Source organism: Melitaea cinxia, chromosome 5 (genome assembly GCF_905220565.1).
Source record: "Melitaea cinxia chromosome 5, ilMelCinx1.1, whole genome shotgun sequence".
NCBI classification, from domain to species: Eukaryota; Metazoa; Arthropoda; class Insecta; order Lepidoptera; family Nymphalidae; genus Melitaea; species Melitaea cinxia.
The window spans coordinates 12,551,723-12,575,771 of record NC_059398.1 but is presented as its reverse complement, the minus strand read 5'-3'; the positions used below and the strand labels follow the sequence as shown (position 1 = coordinate 12,575,771).

The 24,049-nt window shown below is 32.7% G+C and overlaps 1 protein-coding gene across 4 annotated transcripts in view; it reads right to left on the bottom strand.

Annotated features, from left to right (window-relative positions):
* LOC123653619 (RNA-binding protein Musashi homolog Rbp6) overlaps window positions 1-24,049 on the bottom strand; it is a 540,105-nt gene that overhangs the window by 96,997 nt on the left and 419,059 nt on the right. For all 4 annotated transcript variants that reach the window (XM_045589614.1, XM_045589616.1, XM_045589613.1 and 1 more), the window contains one exon: window positions 10,737-10,785. In XM_045589614.1, coding sequence (XP_045445570.1) covers window positions 10,737-10,785 — 49 coding nt within the window. The remainder of the gene's footprint in view (window positions 1-10,736; window positions 10,786-24,049) is intronic.

Below are 24,049 nucleotides of genomic sequence, written 5' to 3'. Positions count from 1 at the left end.
AAACAGGCGTGTAAGTTAATTCGTGGTGTAGATTTTAGTGGATTTAAAGTTGAACTTCTTACAGCGAAATTTAATGCAATTTTTAATTTTCGACAAAAAAGAGTGATGTTAGAATTTAAACATGTCTCTCCATTTCAAGCGGTTATACCAGTTTTGTTTGTTTAAATTTTTTTAATTTTGTTATATCAATATTAAACATTTAGCTGTGTGCTGATCAGATAAATCAGGGTCGATAATTTTTGAAAGGTAAAAAAAAGTAGAACAGGATGAAACCCATATCAAAAGTAAAAAAGGCGTTCGACACCCTACGCCCACAATATCAAAAATAAATCAATAGCATAATTATAACAACTTAACAGTAACAATACGATAAATATTTTTACACAACTACCCTCCAAGTTTTACAAATCAACCAATCACAAAATAATACAGTCGCAGTAGCTTGTGAATACACACGGGGTGATTTACATTGAACGATATTATTTAATGTTTGTTATTATTAACGATAAGAAATATTGTTTTAATTTATATTTTATATTTGTTTTAACTAAAAATAATTTATTATTTTTAAACTTTGTTTTAATGACTATGTAAAATTTGGTCTAAATATTATTAGAATTTACACATTAATTACTCATAAAATGTAAGTTTCCATGTAACGTTAATAAACAAAAAAATGCAAATCCATTAAACATAAAGATTGCAAAAAACGCGCAAAACTAGTAAATTTTGAAGTATTACAGAAAATATTTTAAGTGGATTTTATCTAAAAATGTGATTGTTTTAGTTTTGCTGAAAATCTTGATATGCCGTTTTCAATCTTAAAATCTCCACCCCCTCCCCACTTCCCAACCTCATCGCCCGTAAATTATTTTTCCTTTTATTACCATAAGTTAGAAGTCTAATAGATGTTTGCCGATTCTCAGACCTTCCCGATATGCACACAAAATTTCATAAAAAAACTGTCCAGCCGTTTAGGAGGAGTATGTTAACTAACATTGTGACACGAGAATTTTATGTATAAAAATATGGCTGTAATAGAGCTGTTTCTGTTACATTGCTCGACAGATAGGTGAAGTTTAATTAAATATATCCTTTTTAATAAAACCTATAATAAAAGTTTTATTTATTTTTATATGTAAACAATCCCAGAGAAGGATTCATTAGATACTTAATTGGTTTGAGTTTCATAATGAAGTTAGTAGATTAAAAACTACAAAACACTCTTTTCATGCCAATATTACCTTTATTGTAAAATCATTGCGAATCAACGAAGTTATTATCGGGTGCACGCCCAAACCATGTAAGTAATAACAATGAAAGAAGTCGTTAAACGGCACAAAGCTAACGCGAACCATTGCCTCCATAATTACAACACCATGGACTTATTTGTTGGGCGAGTGCTCAGTTTATTGTTCGGAAACCTGACAATGTAAAGGCTGCACTCAATATTCCCCGGTCTAAGAATGGATGACTTTTCAATTGTTGCCACTCTATTTACTGAGCAAGGAGGTTGTGAATGGATTTTTACTGTGTCATTTCCAGCACTCACTATTTTTTTAACCATTTCTTTATTCGTGTCTAAGTCCTAAAGGAAGTGATTTGATGAAACACACTCTTAATGTATATTGTGAAAGTGTTGGCTTTTTAACACATCATTGATGTTCAATTCGATTTATTGCCATCCTTTCTTAAAGAGGCATTGTTATATGAGAATGGCTTTATGAATGTCAGCTCATACTAAATGATATTAATTCTATTACTTTACATCACATAATGACGTAAGTAGGTAAAGACTATCAAGACTTAGTTTTTTGTTTTAAATGTATAAAATAAGTGATAATTTTGTAAGAAAATTGTAAAGAGAAAAATTAAATTTTTATTTAATCTTCAATTTAATATTATACATCTAATACTATTAAACGAGCAATTCTTGTATATATACAATCTGAATCTCGGAAACGGCTCCAACGATTTTCATGAAATTTAGTATGCAGGGAATTTTGGGGGCTATAAATCAATATAGCTAGGACTTATTTTTAGAAAATGTCGTTTTATCCCTGTTTTTAGGCAATGAAAAAATGGCTACAATGTCGTTAGAATACGATGGTAAATTTCGCAATTGTCAATAAAGTTGTAGTAGCTCAGGTCAGAAAAACACGGTTCGAATCCCCGTGTCTAGGTCGATAAGTTTGTTCTTTTTAACTGACTTCCAAAAAAGGAGGAGGTTCTCAATTCGACTGTATTTTTTCTTTTTTTTATGTATGTTACTTCAGAAGATGGTGTGTGTCATTTGGTCCCATTTAAATTTATTTGAGATCTAACAACCACTTTTTGAGTTATATCTAATAATGCGTTTTTACTTGACTATCTTTTCGTCGACCTACGTTGTATTATACCGCATAACTTTTTACTGGATGTATCGATTTTGATTATTTTTAATTTAATCGAAAGCTGATGTTTATCATGTGATCACATTTAAATTTCATAGAGATTTGATAACAACTTTTTGAGTAATCTTTGATAACTCGTGTTTACTTAACTATTTTTTCGTCTACCTACGTTGTATTACTTGTCGATGTAATTGAAGTCGGTTTTTTTTCGTTTGCGAGCAAATACAATTATCTACTTGCACTCGTGATTTTTTATTGAAATAACCAGTTCATATTTTTTATATTGTCGGTAAAATCGAAAAATATTATTCATATTTAATAAATATGTAATTAGTACACGCCGCGTTGGCGCAACGGTTACAGACATGGGTTGTATCTGTTACGCTGGCGGTTGCGGGTTCGATCCCCGCACATGAAAAACATTTGTATTGACCATACAGGTGTTTGCCGTGGTCTGGGTGTTTGTGCAGTCCTTGTGGGTCTTCCCACCGTGCCTCGGAGAGCACGTTAAGCCGTCGGTCCCGGTTGTTATCATGTACACCTGATAGCGATCGTTACTCATAGTAGGGAATATATCTACCAACCCGCATTGAAACAGCGTGGTAGATTAAGCTCTGATCCTTCTCCTACATGGGAAAAAAGGCCTATGCCCAGTAGTGGGATATTACAGGCTGAAGCGAAATATGTAATTCGTACTTAAATATGATTTCCAAAAAACACGATTTACTAAAAATACCGCGCTAAGCTCGGTAACCCAAGTACTTTACACTGTATGTTATAATCAATATGTTAATACCAATCTATTATTACCAACATTACTGTCGATACTAACATCGTTTGAGATTCCAACATTCCACTGTGTGCAAGGATTACAAACCCAAAGCCGCCTACGAAGCCCAGCGGTAATACTATATACAAGAGGACATTTTCGTAGTAGACAGTAAAAGAAAACAGAGATGTGTTAAAATGCTTTTCTGTATTTTCTATACCACTTCTCGCAACTGTCTCCGGGGACTTGAATCTCCCACTGAAGTGTACCAATACTTATAGCAAGAATAAGAAATAGTATGTTACTTTGCTATTTAAATCCTTTAATATTAATCGATAAATATTTGTGTATATGGGTGTATGTATATAAGAGTGTATATTTAATAAAGCTTTATATTTTTGAGGGCAATGTTTCAAAAGACTATAACCTGAACTTAAAGGATGTTGAATAATTTGTAAAAGTACGCGACACTTTAGGTAAAAGTGAAATTCAATGACATTCAAACTTAAAATTTGTAGATTTTGTTTCGTATATCGATGACTACTCGGAAGAATGATGATTTAGCAGTTGATTTAAAAATTAGTTTCGGATGAAATGAAGTCATTCATTGAATACTCTTGTAAAATTAAAGATTAGACAAGAGAACAGAAATATCACAATCGAGGGCGTAGTTTAGTGAACCAGACTGTAAATTTTATGAGATGTGTAAACAAATGAAGGCCTTTTTGTATTTTATTAATTGAGTAGTCTTTTAATACGCGATGAGTTTTCAGTGCGAAATTAACGAACAGCCCGGCATCGTGCCATTAATTTTAGCTTATCGTGTCCGTTAAAAATGACAACTTTAGTATCTCAACAAATTATTTCGAATATTCCGGCTATTATTAAAGTATTACGGTTTTTTATGATATTCACTTTTTTATAATTTGATCATATTAATACATTCTGTTTAAGAATAATAAAACTGTTAAAAATATTACAAAGCAATAAATGTTTTATGGTGCATTTTTTAATATTAATGTAATTTTGTATCGATGGCAGGCAAGGACGTCAAATAAAAAAATGAAAGATTATAATAAATTGGATCACTAATAAACTGTATCTCGGTGTATATTTTTACTATTCTATAATTATATAATAAAAATATAAACTATGGCAGTGAAATATGATTACAATAGCCAAAGAGTTATGCATCTTATATTATAAAACAGCTAACGAATAATATATGTATGGATGGATAAATTAATATATATATATATATATATATATATATATATATATATATATATATATATATATATAATACCATATAACCACAGCCCTATAACCATCACTTCGGCCAGTTGCAGTCCACTGCTGGACATAGGCCTCCACTAGTTCATGACAAAAATGACATAAACTAGTGTGTTTTGCCCATAGTCACCAAGCTGAGCAGGCAGGTTTGTGACCATGGGCCATATAAATTATTATATATATGCCTTTTATTCTTGTAAATCTATAAATAAAATATTTTTTATACATAATTTCGATATAAACGTAACGATAACTACTAACAAGGTATTTGTAAATGAACGTGAAAATGAGATTCTAATATTTTTTTTTCTTTTCATAAATTAAAGCGTATTGACGTCTTCGACAGTGAACTCTTCATTGTAAACCAATGAATGTCCGCTTCACGGGTATAAAAAGTGCTGCCTTGCCAGAAATCATCGAATTATGAATCAGCGACAATGATAGAGGGTCACTTAAGGTCATCTGTGCAACTGATGAGGAGTTTCGTTGAGTTGGAATCTTTTCTCAATCCATTTTTTTATGATTTTTAAGTAACTATAAGTATTGCAAAATTGCGATTACAAATTAGTAGCTTTTGTTAATTTCACTTTAACTTGATTTTACTACTGTGTTTAATAACAATGTAAAAATATCTTTCGATCCATAATAGATACAGTAAAACTTTGTGTATGCGTTTAAAACACTGATTACGATATAGTCCCGCGAGTTTTCGAATCTAGTTTATCTTATACAGAGAACATACGGTACGTTGTAGTTGCAACCGCCGCGTCCCTTGGGCGACCCGCTTGAACGGAAGTGGATATCGTATCGATGCAAACAACTTTGTACTCATAGTTCCGTTATAGAAGTGTAACCGTAACACGTTATTGCCTATGAATATAATACTGAGAGTGCAGTTTTGATTTTATTTATATCATCCCTTGTTAAACGCCGTTACGTTTAAAAAATATTTCATTAACCTAAACAATTTTTGATGCTTTTTTATGTTCAAGATTTTTTGTGCAATGTCTATATTGAGATTTACGTTCATAGCATGTTAACGAAACAAAATTTAATATTAAATAATAAATTAATAAAGCTAAACTTTAAGGCTCCAACGTCAGAGAAATTTACACGGCGTACTCAAACTTAATATTGTTTTAAACTAAATTAATAGTGAGACGTAATATTAACAAGGGTTGTTCCCCACAAGATGCATCTAAGTCCGTACACTCGACGCTCTCGGAGGAGCCTGCCACGTGCTGCCACTTAGCACTCGGCGAGTACATTTAGAATTTTATAAAATTCTAATAACAAAGCTTATCACAAAAGAATAAAGACCAAATTCCTCTGTCTCACAAGCGCGGAGATCGCCTGAGTATCTGGAAGCTTTAGAGTATAAGAATTGCCTCGACATGTACAAAAATAGCGAATTGAAGTGTTTTGTAGATTGAATCGTATTTTAAAATTTCAAGTTGTTAAAGAAGTTAAAAATTATTTTCCCTTCTGATACAGAAGTGTTTAATCATAAACAAAGTTTCATTGTACGTTGCAATGAGTTTTTTTTGATATACGAATAAAATTTATCTTTAGACTTATGTTCCGAAAGTATTTTATTACAAAATTAAGTAAAATTTAATAAAAGTATCTATATTTTATATAATGTTCATACTGACGATATATTATCTGATAAATATTTATAGAAAGACAAATGTATGTATCGAATATTTTATGGGCTCGACGAAAACGATATCTGTTCATGAATCACGCGATGGGCGTCTTTACACATCACGAAAACGAAACGAGATATGGATAAAATTCTTATGCAACAAAAATTTACACGGTGTTAGGCACGCACATGAAATACGTCCCGGCGTGCGTGACCACTAAAGGAAACGTAGATGAAAACCTACCCTACCGAGATTGGTTCCACTAGTGTTTTTTTTTCCTTAATATTTATGAAGTCTCACGTTTTATTTTAGTTTTGTGTTATGACATTTGCTTCTAACCTCGATAACAGTTTTACTATAATACATTCAGCCTGTAACATTTCATTGCTGCGCATAGGCCTCTTTCTCCATGTAGGAGAAGGATCAAAGATTAATCCATCACATTGCTCCAATGTGGGTTGGCGGATATATATCCTACTATGAGTAACGATCGCTATCAGGAGTACATAATTAACAACCGGGACCGATGGCTTAACGTGCTCTCCGAGGCACGGTGGGGAGAAGACCCGCAAGAACTGTACAAAAACACCCAGACCACGGCAAACATCTTTATGGCTAATACAAATGTTTGTCATGTGCGGGGATCGAACCCGCAAACGGCAGCGCAACAGCCACAAACCAGTACTGTGACCGTTGCGCCAACGTGTTCCGTTGCGTCAACGCGTCATCATACGTAAGGATCGCTATCAGGTATTTATGATAACAACTGGTACCGACGGCTTGACGTGCTCTCCGAGGCATGGTGGGAAGACCCACATGGACAGACATCCAAACCGGAAATAAATATATGTATAAATACAAGTATCCATCCAGTGGGAATCAAACTCGAAGCCGTCGGGGTTTTTTGGGCGTCTACTCGACCACTACACAAGAGCGTTTGTTACGTTCACAACTGATTTCTAAAGGGGTTATTATAATTATAAAGAACAGTGCGCTTACAGGTATTTAAAATTTTGACTGTAAAATAAATATTAAAAGCAAAACAATAGGAAACTTTGCAAGGGGACATCGTTAATTATTTTTTTTCAACAGGGAAAGGTCGTAAATAAAAGTAAAGGGTGCTATTAAACGCATTATTCGCGCATATTTAATGTACTGGAAAGGCTAAAAGGTTTTTTATTTTTCAACAGCTTTATATAAAAATTGCCATTTAAGCTTATATTCAATACAGCGTTTATACGATGAGCATTATCTGATCAAAATATTAGAAATTATTTTAGCCAATATTTTAACTGTTAGTTAAATACCTTACCTCCTGGTGGATTAAGTTTGCGTAATCGCAATAAATACTCAGATTTATAACAAGTTCATTAAATATAAATAAATGTGTATTTTTTTGCTGTCAAGTACCTTAAATAATTATTGTGAAAGAGACACAACTCACAAATATATTCCGATGAGAGGGGAATGCGAAACAGCTAAACAGGAGTACAATAACATTCCGCGCCTACATGATTTGATTTTCGGAATTAATAATTCAAATCGTCTTGGGGTCACGAAGGCAGAGGCCGCGAAAAATAGATAATAAAATGTATTGAAATGGCTGCGGGCCGGCTTATCCGGTTGAAAGTCAATGAATATTTGATTTCAATTTTTTTTTCCGACGTCGCCGTAAAGTATTCAAGCCATACCTAATTTGATTTTCGCCATTCCGGCCGTTCGCCGGGGCAGTTTGCATTCATATTCAGACGGAATATGCGTTTGGGTTGCCTCTAGCCGAACTTTGATACAAATAAACAGGGGATATTTTTACATTACTCGCAAGGATAACCCGACCCTACTGATTACTTTCTTGAGATAATAACCGAAATTGGTATCAGAGACAGGCTCTGGACTTTTTTATTAAGCGATTGTGAGAATAATCTATTAAAAATATGGGAATCATTTTTAAACATAAATTACTTTATATAACATATATCTCTATCTAATTGTAATGTAAAAAAATAATAATATATATTAATAATTATTATGAGAAGAAATAAACCATACAAAAACAACCTAACACAGATAATGTTATTAAAATACGCCAACAAAGTTAAAGTTTTATGTCGAAACAAGTATCTTGAAAGATATATAAGTCACGACGATAATAAGCAGATCCGAGATATCAGAAGATAAAATAATATATATGGATTAAAACAAGCAGAAGTTGCAAAAATAGTATGACAAGATATTTTATTTCTTTGTTTGTCTAATTACAAAGTGAGGGACCTTAAATATCATCCAAATGACACGCAGAGGGCGTGAAACTAAGGGCGGGTACAAGACGTTTCATCTCTTACCGAGATCGTAACAATGTCGCTTTTGCCTTGTCTTATAATGAAATAGGATTCGTTTTTGCGAACTTGCATAAATGACATCACAGCGATATCTCACTGAGCTGAATATTTAGGTCAACCTGTTTTTGTGTAATGAGGATTACAAAAGTAAATTTAACATTATATTTGTTGTAACAGTTACAATGGAACCTTCGTAGCCGACAAAAGATTGCCGCCCTTGATACGAATTCGTGGATTTTAATTAAAATCTTACGAGTCTTACGCATAATGAAAGCAACAGATTCTGCAATATACAAGTATTGTTGTATTTACGAACAATTTGTTTGTTAATAGTTACGAAATTTTGTTAAAATGCAAAGCAGAAAATGTTAAGTTCCGTTGAACGAATTTAATGGAAGCATAAATATTTTTCGTTTGATGCGTAAGTTTTTACTCTGATGAAATATTTTTCTCTATTTTGTTCACCATTGGATTATCAAAAATTTAATTAGCGCAGTCGAAACAACATTGAAATCTTTTGGCAAAGTAATCGTATAACTTCATTACAATATTGACAAATATATTATTAAGTAGCCAACATAAACTTTCTTTTTTTTTGAGTTAGCATTAAACATTTGCACTAAGAAACATGAATAGGCTAAGGTTTGCCCGATTATGTAGCTTCAAACACTGACATTTTTACTTATGCAATTTTTTTATTTGTTCATTTTTTATTTATTTGTTTTTATTTACATATATTGTTTTTATATATCCGTATAGTTCGGAAGTGACGGTACTTAATTAGTGTAAAGTGGATAAAAAACTACGAGTAATTTATGTAGCTACATATAAAGGAAAATTTATATAATAGGGAAAAATCATTTTCTCATTCAGTATCTAATCTCACAATCTCAACCTATGATACTAGATCTAACTCTATAGATCTATGAAGTTGAAGTTTGACACTGAGGTGTATTAAGAGTAGGAAAAGTCATCTAAGAAATTATTATTATAGGCAACTCCTTCGCAAGAGATAAGAAGGTGGATTAAAGTTTGTGTATAACTTTGTTATGTGTGGACTTATAAATTTATATTTAAGCAAATGATAACAATTAAAAATATATCTTTGACATTTTTTTCGTTAAATTGCATAACGTTGATGAAAGTTAGTGCAACAATATTGTCATTTTTTAAGGTGTTTGGGAGACATTTTAAGGCACCCACAAACTATTATTATATAACTATCAAATTAACACTTCTAGGCAGTTAGTACTAGGCAGCTAATAAAAAAAAAATGTTGGGTTATTAAAGGCGCTTTATCAGCTGTGCCTTATTCAGTAAGAATATAAATGTTTTAAAATTTTGGTTGTTGTGTAGAAAAAACAACGATACTATGCCACTACGATATGATTCAGCCTGTAACATCCCATTGCACGTATAATATGTCTCTTTCTCCCTGTAGAAAGTTGGAGCTTAATCCGCCACACTGTTTCACTGCGGGTTGGCGGATATGTTCCTACTATGAGTAACGATCGCTATCAGTTAATCGGGACCAACGGCTTAACGTATGCAGTGCAATGTACTAGATATATAAAAAAAAAAATCGGAACACACGTCCTTCTCAAGATTTACTAATAAAAAATTAAATACTTTTTAAATGACGAAATTTTGACGTTTTTTTTTACTGGAATAAGATATGTTTTCGATTTTGATTCAATACAGTAAATCTTGTAAAAGTAACGATATATTTTCCGGGCGTCGATTTATTATTTATTAGTCGGTAATAGTTGTAACACGAGGGAGAGAATACAATATCGATAACGGTGAACCTATAGTGACGACTCTGCCTACAAACTATTACGTTCTGCTTCACTACACTACTGTTGTACTTCCACCATTTTTACTTGAACTTCCATATCTTTTGTACTTTATTGACAAGTGTTGATTATAAGGGTCACGGGAAGGTATAGACGTGTTTTCATATACTGGATAAGATTCATTGAGCGATGGCGCCTGTATTTATCTGTTGCTATTTATACATTGACTATGGTGAGTAGACCAGTGAAATGGGGCGAATATCACATGAAAATGATATTACTGTTTTCTTACGTGTCATGTAAACGTCGTCATATAGTCAAATTGTGAATCATTTTTAAAATATTTAATGAGTTAGTTAATCTCAAAATAATAAATATGAATCTTGCTGTTTTAATATTTTATAATATTGCTTTAAATTTATGATAGTTGTGTTATAGATTTTTAAGATAAGGATGCATACGTTTATCATAATTTTAATTATTTAAATTTCACTCACCTCTGTGCCTATTGGTTTGTTTGTCAAACATTAACATGGCGTCCTCGATCTGTAACAAGAGATAAAACATATAAAATAAATTTCAAATTCTTATAAAATACGGTGAACAAAAATAGCGAAAAACAAGGGCGTCGTGCGCGATTTGAGCCCCGCCCTAGCAATAAAACACTCCGACGCTGTAATAACGAATAAGCACCGGTACAGAGTAAACCACACGCTGCAAATAAACTTTGATAAGCGAGGGCGAGCAGGTAATAACGTATTCATAGAGAAATAAATGGAAAGTCGGCGGTTAGGACACGAACAATACACGCGAGCAGAGATGCGCTGTCACCGCCTGGGCTCTCGAATACCACGGCCAAATTCGGCTCATTGTTACCTTTTTAAATCTCCCTCTACGCTTACAAAACTGCGATACAGTCTTTGTTGTCACAAAATTGTGATCTAATATTCATATAACAACCGTATACTCGATAAAAAATGAAAAAAATGTTAAAACGCAATTATAAGAACCTACTCAATCTTTCAGAGACGTTAACTGTGTCAGTACCCAGCGGATCTGCGAAAGGCCTTCGGTCAAATTGTATGTACGGAAAAAATGTACAATTAGATTGAAAAATTTGGGTAAGTTTAGTATGACAGTAGGGCTCTGGGGTTTTGTCTGAGTCGCCGGAGTCGTCAGCGTCGGTCGCTCCCCCGGGCGCCATTATGCAGGAACCTTGGAACAACGCACTCCCCATGATCGATGTTGAATACCCGTTACAGGTGACCTTTTGCTGAATTATTCTTACCTGTAGAAACATTCGTTTAGAGGTGATTTGTTTAACCGGGAATTGCGATGTTTTTGTTTAGAAAGGGACGCTAACAACTTTTTTTGTGGTTAATATATCAAAAGTTTGATACTATGGGGTTGGTAGTGTTTGGGGATTAATTCTGTTACAAGTTTTGAATTATAGCTTATATATTATATACGGTTAATATGAATTAGTTTATTTCTTAATAAAACCTACATTAAGCATTTATCTCATTTTACAATAAATTAAGTTACAAGAGGACTTTTACTAAGATAGATTTCTCACTTGATAAAATCTTTTTAAGAGAAATAATTATTAATGTCAAAGGAGTCATTTTCAATATTAATCTTTAATAATATGAAAACAATTTTGCTGATTACATACAAAATTAATTGTTTCAGATGTGGGTATTTCAATAAGTTGTACTTTGATAATCACTTTCTGATATTAACGCGACCATTTCAAATACCGTTGATGAAAGCTTAGTAACTAGTAATAATTTATTGATAGAGCAATTTCATTAATAACGAAATCATTACTAAAATTGATTATCATTCTCAGATGTTACTTTCTTATCATTTGATAATATTTTTTTTAACCTAAGCGTTGTCGAAAAGTATTAGTACAAATAAATACGCTTACGTATATTTGACGTTTCAAAACAATTTTACTACTAGAATACTTTTATTTTTTTAACTTACAAGTCATTATGTTACTAATTGTTCATCTACTAACCACAAGACGGAGATATACAAAACGTTAGTCACACGTGGAATGAGTGAAATATTTTTGTTTAGTTATAACAGAGTCGAGTCTTGGCATTGACCGGGTGTAGTCTCGGGGGTGATGTTACGCTACCAAACTTTGCGTTCGTGATCGATTGATTCCCTCGGGCGTCATTAGCTGGTTTTGATTCTGGCCTCTTTTATTTAGACACAATGAAAGTGTCTTGAACTTTTATATGTATTTATTTTAAAGAAAAAATAAAAAATAAAATAAAACAATATGAAATACGAGTGTAGTATTAGGTGTATAATTATGAAATATTTTTTAATCTATTTGAAATAATTTTCTTAGGAATGAGTAGTTTTTTTCTTTGATGGATAGATTGTAATTAATATAGACAAGCTAAAGGAATCTTTAATAGCAAACGATAAATTACTATAATTGATAATAGGCGCATAGGCTATACCTGTTTAGCTTTCGAATAAGAACATCACTTTTTTAAGAAATACCCACAAACAAACAAACTTTATAATCTGATATAAATTTTAATTAGAACAGGGTTGATTTTTTTTAATTTATAATCAGATAAACTGTTTAAAAACATGAAAAAATACTTTTGGTAAAATATACTGATTTTAATTTCCTATTCTGTTTTTAAATTAACAAATTGTTACAACCTCTAATTCTAAATATAATGTGATATGAACTGCTCGTTAATATTAAAGGAAAATAATAATTTGTAATTTCCCAACTTAAAAATATTTTGATAGAAGGTCATGTTTATTATGTTAACACACGAACAAGTTCGCGCGTTGTTATATTTTAAACAACGTGCATTATTTTAACTCCAACTTAAGTACTTTGCGAGTTTATATTTAATCTAAGCTTTTGTTTAGTGTCTCGTCTACATTTTGCTTGGTTTATGGCGAAGTTATGAACGTCGTGTTAGCGAAAGTGGACCGCGGTTTATTATTTGTAGCATCTGATGGTAGAGATGTAACATGACGTAAAATAGATGGTCCCTCAATGCTAGTGAAAAGCTAAGTTTGAAGCGACAGGAGTCACGTACCCTCAAGTGCTCCGTTACAAGTGGACCCCTAATATGAACATTTATGACCACGTCGCGGCTTGGCCAGTCTAATTCGCCTTTTAATATTCGGGCAATGTGTGGCGTCCTCGTATGGAATTCTCTAGAACTTTGCTAATTCTACTCTTGCTGAAATATTTTTCATAGTCGCCCGGATGAGTGAGCGAAATTGGAGACAATGTACGGTGTATACGCTCGGAATTTTTATGACTTAGCTCGGCCATCGTAGAACAAAACGAGTTTTACTTATTGTTTACAACACCATAATTTGTGCTGTCTTTTGTTTAAGTTGTACAAAATTTTGTATAGTTTCATAAGATTTTTTTATAATAGGATTTTGTTGCGGATTATTTGAGGGAAATAAATAAATTTCCGAATCATATATTATACAGTCAGTCTCACTTTAAGAGCGATATCAATGAATTCACACTTGTAACAATTTTCTCTAATGTTTCTCACTCGTACTAAGCTGTGCCTCTATTATTAGGTATTTTATTTAAGGGGGAGACATCCGCTCGGGTCCCCAGAGATACCTGTCGCATTAATTTGCGACGTAGGCATGTTAAGGGTGTTTCTAAATCTTAATTTTTTCTCCTTTGTTGTTTACGAGATTTACTACACTCTTGTAGTTTTAAACCTACTGATATTTTTTCCTTAAGGAGATTTTTAAATTTTGGCGAGATATTTTTAATTTTGCATTATACAGTTCAGTACTTCGTTGTTTTCACTTTTGCCTCAATACAAGTATAGTGTTTGAAAGTTAATAAAACTTACGAAACAAGTGTTGTAAATAACAAAAATAAGCAGCTTAAATCTTATGATGTTATACGAATTTAATCATAAAATGGTTCTAAAAAGTATACAAATTAGGTGGGTAGCATGAAAATAGGAAAGTTCGTCTACTGAAACGAAAACCTGAACCTGCCACGGCATTACGAAGGCGTACACAACAATTGTTGAATTACGAGCATTACATTCGGTAGCGCGATTCATCAAAGCAGGCATGCGATATCGCTATTTGTGAACATAGCATTTGTCAGAGCCAGTATCTGCACAATCACTATGTTTGTCGTATTGTTTGTCTGTGTGCACGTCTATACGAACGCAGTGACACATTGTTTTGTAAACAGCCTGCTTTATTTAGCTATAGCGTTGATACAGTGTGTCACCGCTCCCTAGAGCCTAATAAAACGTATTTAATGCATATCCGAATTAGGTCGACATCGATTCAATCTTATTAGGTTATATTCGCAGTACGGTTTATGTCGACTTTCCTGTACGAGATTATTAGCTATACACAGTGAATAAATACATACTGTCTTGTTGTTACGCTACGCTTGTTCAGTGAACAAATAATTCTATAGTTTTTCTTCTATTTTTTGATGAAATGGCTTCCAATAGCTTACATGACAGGAACAAATAATTTAACAAGAACGAATTAATTTTTTTGTAGGTACCTGTAAAGTTTGTATATATCAGTGTACTGATATCTCGACTTTTACATTCATGTATATCATATATGTTATCGTATGACTACGCGAACTACCTTTGTATATTTTATTTTTGTACTATTGTAAAAGTAATTATGTAATTATTAGTGAAGTACATTAGGAAATTATCGTTCAAAAACATAAATGGTTTTATCTTCTTAGAACAATAATTATTTTTTATTGAAAGCCGCGATATACTCCTGTGAACTCATGATGTAAATATATTTGTAGGTTTTTACTTCAGTATTAGATTGTAGAATTTCTTCCACATTCAAGGTTCAACTGCGAGCATACGAAGGGAGCGTTATTTTATTGAACAGTAGTGCGAGGTTATAAATACGTGATACGCACCGTCTATGGGATTGTCACTTCACTGTACGAAATATATAATATTGCAAATGATTTTTTTACGTACAAGGTTTATACTGCGACGCTCCTCCGTGTGAGTTACTTTTTCAACATATAGATCGACGTTATTTTATTAAACATAGAATATTTTGTAATATTTTTTCACTTGTAAGAGTCAAACGCAACAATTCTTTTATAATGCTGTCATGTTTTTCGTCGTAGACTGTGGATGATAGGAATACTCTATGTGTAAGTTAAACATATATAACTAAAATAAATTCAGTAATTTTGGCGTCAAGTAAGCAGTTATATAAAATAATGAAATAATCAATCGAATTCCTTAATATCATAGAACAATTGTTTACTCAATGAAGAATATTAACATTAAATAAATAATAAAAATTAAATAAATAATATAGTTTATAGAAAATCTACTTCAATATAACCACTGCCTATGCATAATACAAAACAACACAACACTTAAGGTAATGCCAACAAAGTTAGTACTCGTAGTTGGGAACAATGCATCCAATAATTACAATTACTCATCCTGCTAAATTAGAATTGTCAGTTGTTTCTAGAAATTCTCTAACAGTACGATTGTTTTCTGACTTTGGTCACTTTTGCGGTTACTTTGGCAGTTCGGAAACAGTCCGTTCGTAATGGTCAGTTCTCGTTCATCAAATACCAACAATTTCAGGAATAATGCGTCTAGCGAGTTTAGTCTTCTTGAATATATTGATTTTGATTCGTAAATGTTAGTAGTTGTGGAACTTGGTGAGTAGGCGTTTTATTGTCAATTGTTTTATATTTTTTGTGTTCACGATATTTGAGAAAAATTTGTGAACTATTTTGCCTTTGATAGAAGATTACAGAAAAATTACTCGAATAAATAATGAAAAAAAAAAATCATTTCAAACACATAATATATCAAATATTTGCTACACATCTTGCAAATTTAATTGAAATACAAAGAAGCTTTTACGTAATTCTGTGAAGTATTTTTCAATGTAATATATTAGGATGCCAAAATTCATCCATGGGATTTCTTCAGTTCAAATAAATGGGAATAAATTAAAACATAAAAGTTATTTACTTTTTTAATATTTTTAAGCAATTTTTATATACATTATAAATATAATGATGCTAGCTAAGGCTAACTAATCCATCGAGAAACCTAACAAAAAACGTCTTCTCAGTGTTCCAACAAGGTTTGTCAGATCGAATTTTAAGCTCTTTGACATAGGTACATAAAATCTGACGAAGGATAGTTCTTGCGGACCCGCTACGATAAACCTTTAGAAAAGCGGCTCACAAATAGGTTTACTAGTCGAGTTGGCAACTTTTTAATTGAATAACTTCGGATTTACGATACAAAAGGACCATTTTTAATATTTAAATCGCAAAATAAAGTTGAAACTTTAGAAAAGTGTATTTATACAATGCAATTTAAGTAAAATTTTTATTATTACTTTTGTCTAGAGAACGAAGTTACTTAAGTTTCTTCCTTGTTTAAAATGTTCTTATTTTCATGTTATAGCGGTGGAATCAACAGGTTGCGTTACGGTAGCTAAGAGCTGAAATATCAAAATCTCAGCTTCCTGATGCACACACGGGCAGAAGACACTCTTGCGATATTTAGTAAGTTTCACATTACAAAAGGATGCATTACAGAGTAAATAATCAGATCTATTTTCTCTAGAAAGTTATCTAGTAAAACCTTCACAAAATAATCAAATCCACCGTAAACAAGGGCAAACTTCCATTTGTTGGATACGCGTGGACACACAACATTATACACACAAATTGAATTACGGTCTTATTTTCGGCAAGTCAGTTGAAAGTGGGAGAAAACTCAATAAAAACGAATCAGAATAAGGAGACTTCGGGAAATGGCATAAAGAAAAAGTTTTAATTTGTTTAAATATTTCCGCGGGAGTTCCCAGTGGCTCCCCGAGTTCCGAGCCGGCATTAAGTCGCCCGCGGCGGTCTAATGGGACAAACCACCTGGTTTTAAAGACGACATAACAATTAACTCGAAGAAGAAAATATTAGTTGAGCTAATACAGCCAGTCGGATACACTCCGCCCTCTGTCCTCAATAAATAACACCCCTTCCCGAGGATAGACTGTACAATTTTGTCGTATTTACGTAATGATTCTCCAAGGAGAGAACTCTCAGGAAAGGATAGCAGCATTTTATCCCTCTGTTTTTATAGGCGAATTGATTGAGAACCGGAATAATATCGGAATAGGATTAGTTTTCTTTGGAAGTTCGTGAGAAGCGTGAACCAATCTTACTAACTCATAAATATTATGTTCTATCTCTCTCTGTTCTCTGCAATAATTTTTACATCTGATATATGTATTACATTACAAAACCGTAGCCATTAACATCTACGAGTTATTTAAAGGTTATATTTAAAAATTAATTTAAAGAAAAATATTTCCTTTATGAATTCCATATAACATTGATATGGAATTTAAATAATCTTTTAAAAGTATAAATCGAGGAGCCACGCAAAAATATATTCAAAACATTGGAGTATACGGTTTAAATCTTATCAGCGATTACGAATGTCTCGAACCGTGAAGGATCGATGAATAAAATATGAAAGAAGTTTAGGAAAAGCCGAAAACGTTTTACGTATTTGAATAATCACTTTAACAAACAAAACTCGGAATCCGCTTCATTACTTATTAACCTGTGCTTTAGTACGCGACACAAAGCGAAATCTTCGGGGAAAAAATAATCTTCCCAGACTATAATAGATTTAGAATTTCATAATTAAATAAGAAAACAAACAAATTATTCCTCGTGCTAAATTACGATTATTATTTGCGATTTGATAATGTATTTAAGTAATTGTACATAATTCATTATGGCGTTAATGTATTCTTGAACTAGGCGAGTATGTATTTTAAATAATTTCAAAAATTATATATCGCTGTTAGAGCAGCGTTTAATTTGATTAGTTACCATCACGTGACCCGCATAAACTTATCACTGAAGTAAGCCCATCGCTTTTAATGATTAGGGCATTTTCAAACTTCACACCACTTAAAACTTGGGACCTGGCCTGAACTGTGGCCCGATGTTAATTACCAACTTTTTAAAAACTGCAATTCATAATAGACAGCGCGGGTGAAAGATGAATGATGTGTTGGGTTTTTCATTACACTTTTTCGCCGAAAGTTTCGTGGAAAATAGACGAACAAAAACAACTTGAATTTGACAGCTGGCTTGTATAAAACATGCAAAGGGGTTCGGCCTTCCATGGATATTGTATTCCTCTGTGCGGCACTGAAAGAGATGAATCATCTAGATTGGCTATTCATTTATTAATTTTCTTCCTTTCTTTCTTATCTATTTAATTTTAGCTTCAAAACGATATTTATTTAACCAGCACATTTTAAAAGAACTGTATAAAAATGTTGAAGCTTGTCTAGGTCATTCCTTTTTTTCTGAGTCTACTTTTAATTTCCGTTATGAATTTAAAATATTATTCCTCACAAGCTTTACCTTGGATTAGCCACGCAACGATGAAGGAAACTCGACAACTAAAAACTCTTTTCTTTTATCTTTAAACAATCGCAAGATTGATGTGATGCGTGTTTTCAACACGATGAAACCTTCCATAGACTGGTCATTAATAAAACGAAGGGAAATCGAATGTATAGTGAAATTCACTGCGATGGTTAATTGGCTCAGGTGCTAAACGTCCCGGCCAATATGTTTTGGTATTCGATATTGAGATAAATGAAATAGCCCGTAAAATATCCAGAACTGAGCTATTTTTTCCTATTAAACACAGGAGGAAACTTATTTACTTAAGATTTATAAATCGACTTCTATTAGTAGTTTGTAAGTCAATAAAATTTATGTTAGTGTTGTATAAATTATTCTATAACTTTTTTTTATTGTATTATTATGTCGAGTAAAGCAACTAGATAATAGTGTATTAACTATTAACTTATTTATATTTTTTAATATTTAAAATTGTCTTGATGGGATTATTAAAATGTATTAAAGGAAGGTTCTAGATGTCAATTCAATAACACTTTTCAAGGTTAAACAATCATACCAAGACTCTAACAAAAGACGTCTGTAACAATGTTACAAGTTCAAACCACCCCTTTCATTGAAATTATTCAGTCATCATCTGATTTCGTGAATTATGCGACTGACACACTCCATCTTAGGCACTTATCATGAATAGAGTTGACATCCATTGTGATATTTTATTATTACTGTATGAAATGCAACGGGCCGCAAGATATTGTTAAATCTTAACAATAGAGAGTGTCTTCGCTGGGTCGAGAGCGGAAAAGTTGAACAAGTTTCTCAGCTCCAAAAGTGACAAAGAATCTATACACATTATACATAATAAAATAATTTGTATTACTTTGCTTCTGAGCTATCCGAGAGGAAATTAAACATCGTACGAGCCTAATACTATCGGATAACTAACTTGTTTTCATAATAGTTATAGTCGGTCGTATATCATATAAACTTTGCTATGAAATAAATTGATATCGTCTGATACAGTTTCGTTATTGAATACCAAGTGAAATGAGAACTCAACGTGTGCTGCTAGACGGTATATATTTATTATTTTGAAGTGGGCGGCGCATCTTGCGAGCGCGGTCGCCGGCGCGTGCCTGCATGCCGGCGTCGCTACTTCAATTTCAATCTGCATATAAATCGAGTACCCGTAATGACGTCACTATCGCAAGTATACCTACCGAAATTCGCTCAAAATCCGATAAGCCCTGCCGATGAAAGCCCCAATCCAGAAGTTCAGATGACCCCGATAGTAGATAGACCTACCATCTTCTATTATGTAAATTATCAGCCACATGAAAGTTTTAGACGTTGCGGACAGTAAGTTTGCGGGCAAAAGTTATGATATTGATCTACGTTATCTTTTGAAGGATCGCAGGTACTTAGTTGCATAGAATATCATTAGTTTGTTGAGTTTTGACAGGTTTCCGAATTATTTGGCTAAGGGATATTAAATATAGTCCATTGTTACAAATTCAGAAACATACGGTCTGTTACCTAAAGCTGAGGGTGGAAATGAAAAGACCCCGCTAACGATGCTAACATGTAACTTTGGAAATGACAGGCATGAATGATCTTATTAAACACAACTTTGAGTTATTGCTAGGGTTTCGGTCAAAAATATAGTACTAGAAAGCGTAAAATATAATCATTTGCAATGTTTTGTTACGTATTTATTGTTACGGTATAAAAACATATAAAAATACAAGAAAAATAATCCAAAAGAGTTTACAAAACTTTTAAAATATAGTATACCGTCTGATTTAATGATAAATTATGTTAGACAAATTTATAGTAAAGAAAATCTTGAAATAAAGGAACAAATTTTTCATTTTTAGAAATTATTTCTCTACCGACAAGAACGAGACAGTGTATGATAGCATCAAATAGACAGAGAGCAACTTTTTCATCGATATTTTTCTAAGGAAACTTTTTAAGCGGCATGACGTTAAAGTATAAAGCCTTTTAAGTGCTTATGCGATTGAAAGTTCGTAACTAAAGGTGTGCGAGGTGTTGTTTAGTAGGTGCAGTTTTAATTCTCTAAATAAAAATACCTTCATATATTTTTATACAACACGTATTAATAATTACATAAAAAAAATTTCACGTGTCATAAAACGACACCTCAAAATAATGAATGTAGGTGAATATTTATTCAGAGCACTCGAACTGTAGGCGTGGTAACATAATATTGATAACACAATGCTTTCGACGGCGTATACTAGCGCTGCCTTCAAAAACTGCGTTATTTTCATAGGGCACGGGCCTTGCTCTGACCTAGTTCCTTTTAATCCATCGCTTACCTATAAGGTTTTATTGGCAATGGCCCATTACGACCTACATTATCAACATCATCATCCGATTTTACTATTTCCAGTCACGTAATCTCTAACGACGAATATAAACCATACAGCGAGCATAGTTCCAGTTAAATATAAGGGACTCCATTTTATTCGTATGAAAGACGAAGTAAGATGGGAATGTTTTTACCTAAAACTTTTACAATAATACTCGAGCCATAAAATATTATGTCATTTTACACCGTAATCCTTTTTAGTGTTTTTTTTTTCTTTCTAACACAGCGAAGGAATCAACGTCTAAGACAAATATGAATAAGAAAATGAATTATATGGAAAGCTCCTTCTGTGTGACGTGTGAGAGATTGCGTCGCTTCACGTCGACCTCTGAATTTAACCAGTCGTTTGTGCGCCGCGCAAAACTTGCCTCGAGGTTACATCAAGCCGATTGCCGGCGTCAATCAAAACCCGCCTTTTTGCGCGATACCATTATAATATACGCACAAAACCGACCTGACATTTTAGCAAATGTTTTTGTTATGAGAATTTGTGATCGGTAAACTGGTATTATCCGCATTTAAAATGACACAAATACAATTTAGTTTTTTTTTTTTTTGTATTTTTTACAATCATCTTCTTATCTATCACTGGAAAGTTACAATAAGCTGACTGGATGAGGAAAAAAATATTTTAAGCCTCATTTAATGACAATGATATAAGTTCTAATTTATTTTCTTAACTTACTCGTACTTCTTAATGTATCAGAGAAAAAATACATGAGACAAATTCGAATGAGAAACATAATTTTCCTTTAATGCTGAGAATTCAACAACAATATATATTTCAATCCCTTTGAATATTGGCAGTTAAGAAAGTTATTGCTTGTGATAACTGAGGATTGGGAGATTCATTAAATCTATTGAAGAAATTCCTAGCAGATCCTCAATGTAATGAGATGAGACAGCCTATTTTCCGTCCGGCTTTGCCGACCTTCGGTCTATCGCGTTGGGTGCCTCCACTGATAAATTAGAAGTCTTAAAACTGGTGGCAGGTGATTCGAAACGAATTCCAAGCTCCTGGAATCCCCTCCTACTTTACAAAAGTTTCAACAATTACTTTCATTTGCAATTTATGTCTTGGGCGACCGATAAAATGGAGCTTGCACAGGTGACTGCCGGAATTTTTATTACCCATCTTACTTAGTGCCTTAAATTTTTTCGTCATTATTCTGTAAGAATTCACCATAAATAAATTTATGTACATAGTGATTTTGTAATTTATGTGTTTGATTGTGTTAGATATTACGGTGATTGCAAATACTTATATCATAATATTGTTTATTATTGTAATGTTTTTAATATAAAATATAAAACGTATAGCAATTTTTATAAAACACATTCGATGTGACTACTACTAAGTATTTAGCTTTGTAGATGTAACTCGAAGTAGACAAGAATCCGCTAGTTCATTTGTAGAGTATACCTACTAAAGTTATATTTAAGTTAGATACTGCGCTAATAGTCTATTTCTCTTCAAGGAAAACAATAATAGGTTTATTTTATTGTTAGAATTATTTTCGCACCATAAAATTTACAGTAAATCCCAAAAATATGTATACTATTACGTTTTGCTTAAAAAGGGTTTTTAAGGAATATCTTAAGCTTGCTTCTAATTTTATTTTGAAACTTTAATGACTTCAATTAAAATCATTATATACTTATAAATAAAAACAATATCAATTTAGAGTAGGGTAAATAAATTGGAAAATGTTGCTGAACTCTTTAAAGATTCAAAATTAACGAATAAAGATTTTATACGTTACATTCATGAAGCGTGTTCAGTTTAATAATACAGTATGTTATATCAAAGATACAGTACGAAGAATGTTATGGAAAAAATTCACGTCATTTTTTATACGAATAATATCCTTTATGGAAACCTAAATTGAATAACATATTAGTGTAATATTGATTAACATTTTTATATTTTACTAGCTGACCCTGCAAACCTTGTTTTGTCATATATGTTGTTAACCCCCTTACCCCCCCTTCTTATAACTTAGGGGTATGAAAAATAGATGTTTACCGATTCTCAGACATACCCAATATGCACACAAAATTTCATAAAAATCGGTTCAGTCGTTTCGGAGGAGTATGATAACTAACACTGTGACACAAGAATTTACCTATAAGATTATTATAGTGAAAACTACATTTAAATTACATATAAAGTAGAGTGAACAAAGCGCCTATCTGTGTAATTTTCGGGACGTACAATTCATTGATGAATATCGCTTTACGTTCAGCGTTAGAGAAAACCTTTAATTTTTTTTTATTTTTAGACATGTTCATTCACTATCCGCAGCATAAAAGTATAACAAATTGAGCTCGAACCCTTTTCCTTTACTTGAAAAGAGTTTTTTTATCCAGTAATAGACAGTATGTATATACGCATAAGATATACAGTAGAACTTATCAAATTATAGAACTTGTTAAAGTATGGCGTGCTGTGTGGCTACGGCACCAAAGAATATAGCCTCTCTTCCCGTGGGTGTCGTAAGAGGCGACTAAGGGATAACAAGGTTCCACTACCACCTTGGAACTTAAGAAACCAACCGATGGCGGGATAACCATCTAACCGCTGGCTTTGAAACACACAGGCCGAGGACGGGCAGCAGCGTTTTAGGTGCGACAAAGGCAGCCCTGCGGTCACCAACCCGCCTGCCCAGCGTGGTGACTATGGGCAACACACATGAGTTCACGCATTTTTGGCGCGAACTTGTGGAGGCCTATGTCCAGCAGTCACCTGCAATAGGCTGGGATGATGATGATGATGATGATATTAAAGTACGTTTAATGTATTTTTTATATAATAAAAACTAAACTGGAATAAACTATACTAATGAAAAAGAAAGGAAGTGAGTTATTGAATTTACACCAGTTTCCAAACTAAAAATTTTTCACAACATTTGTAGTCAGTTTCAGATAAAAAACAGAGAATGTTTTAA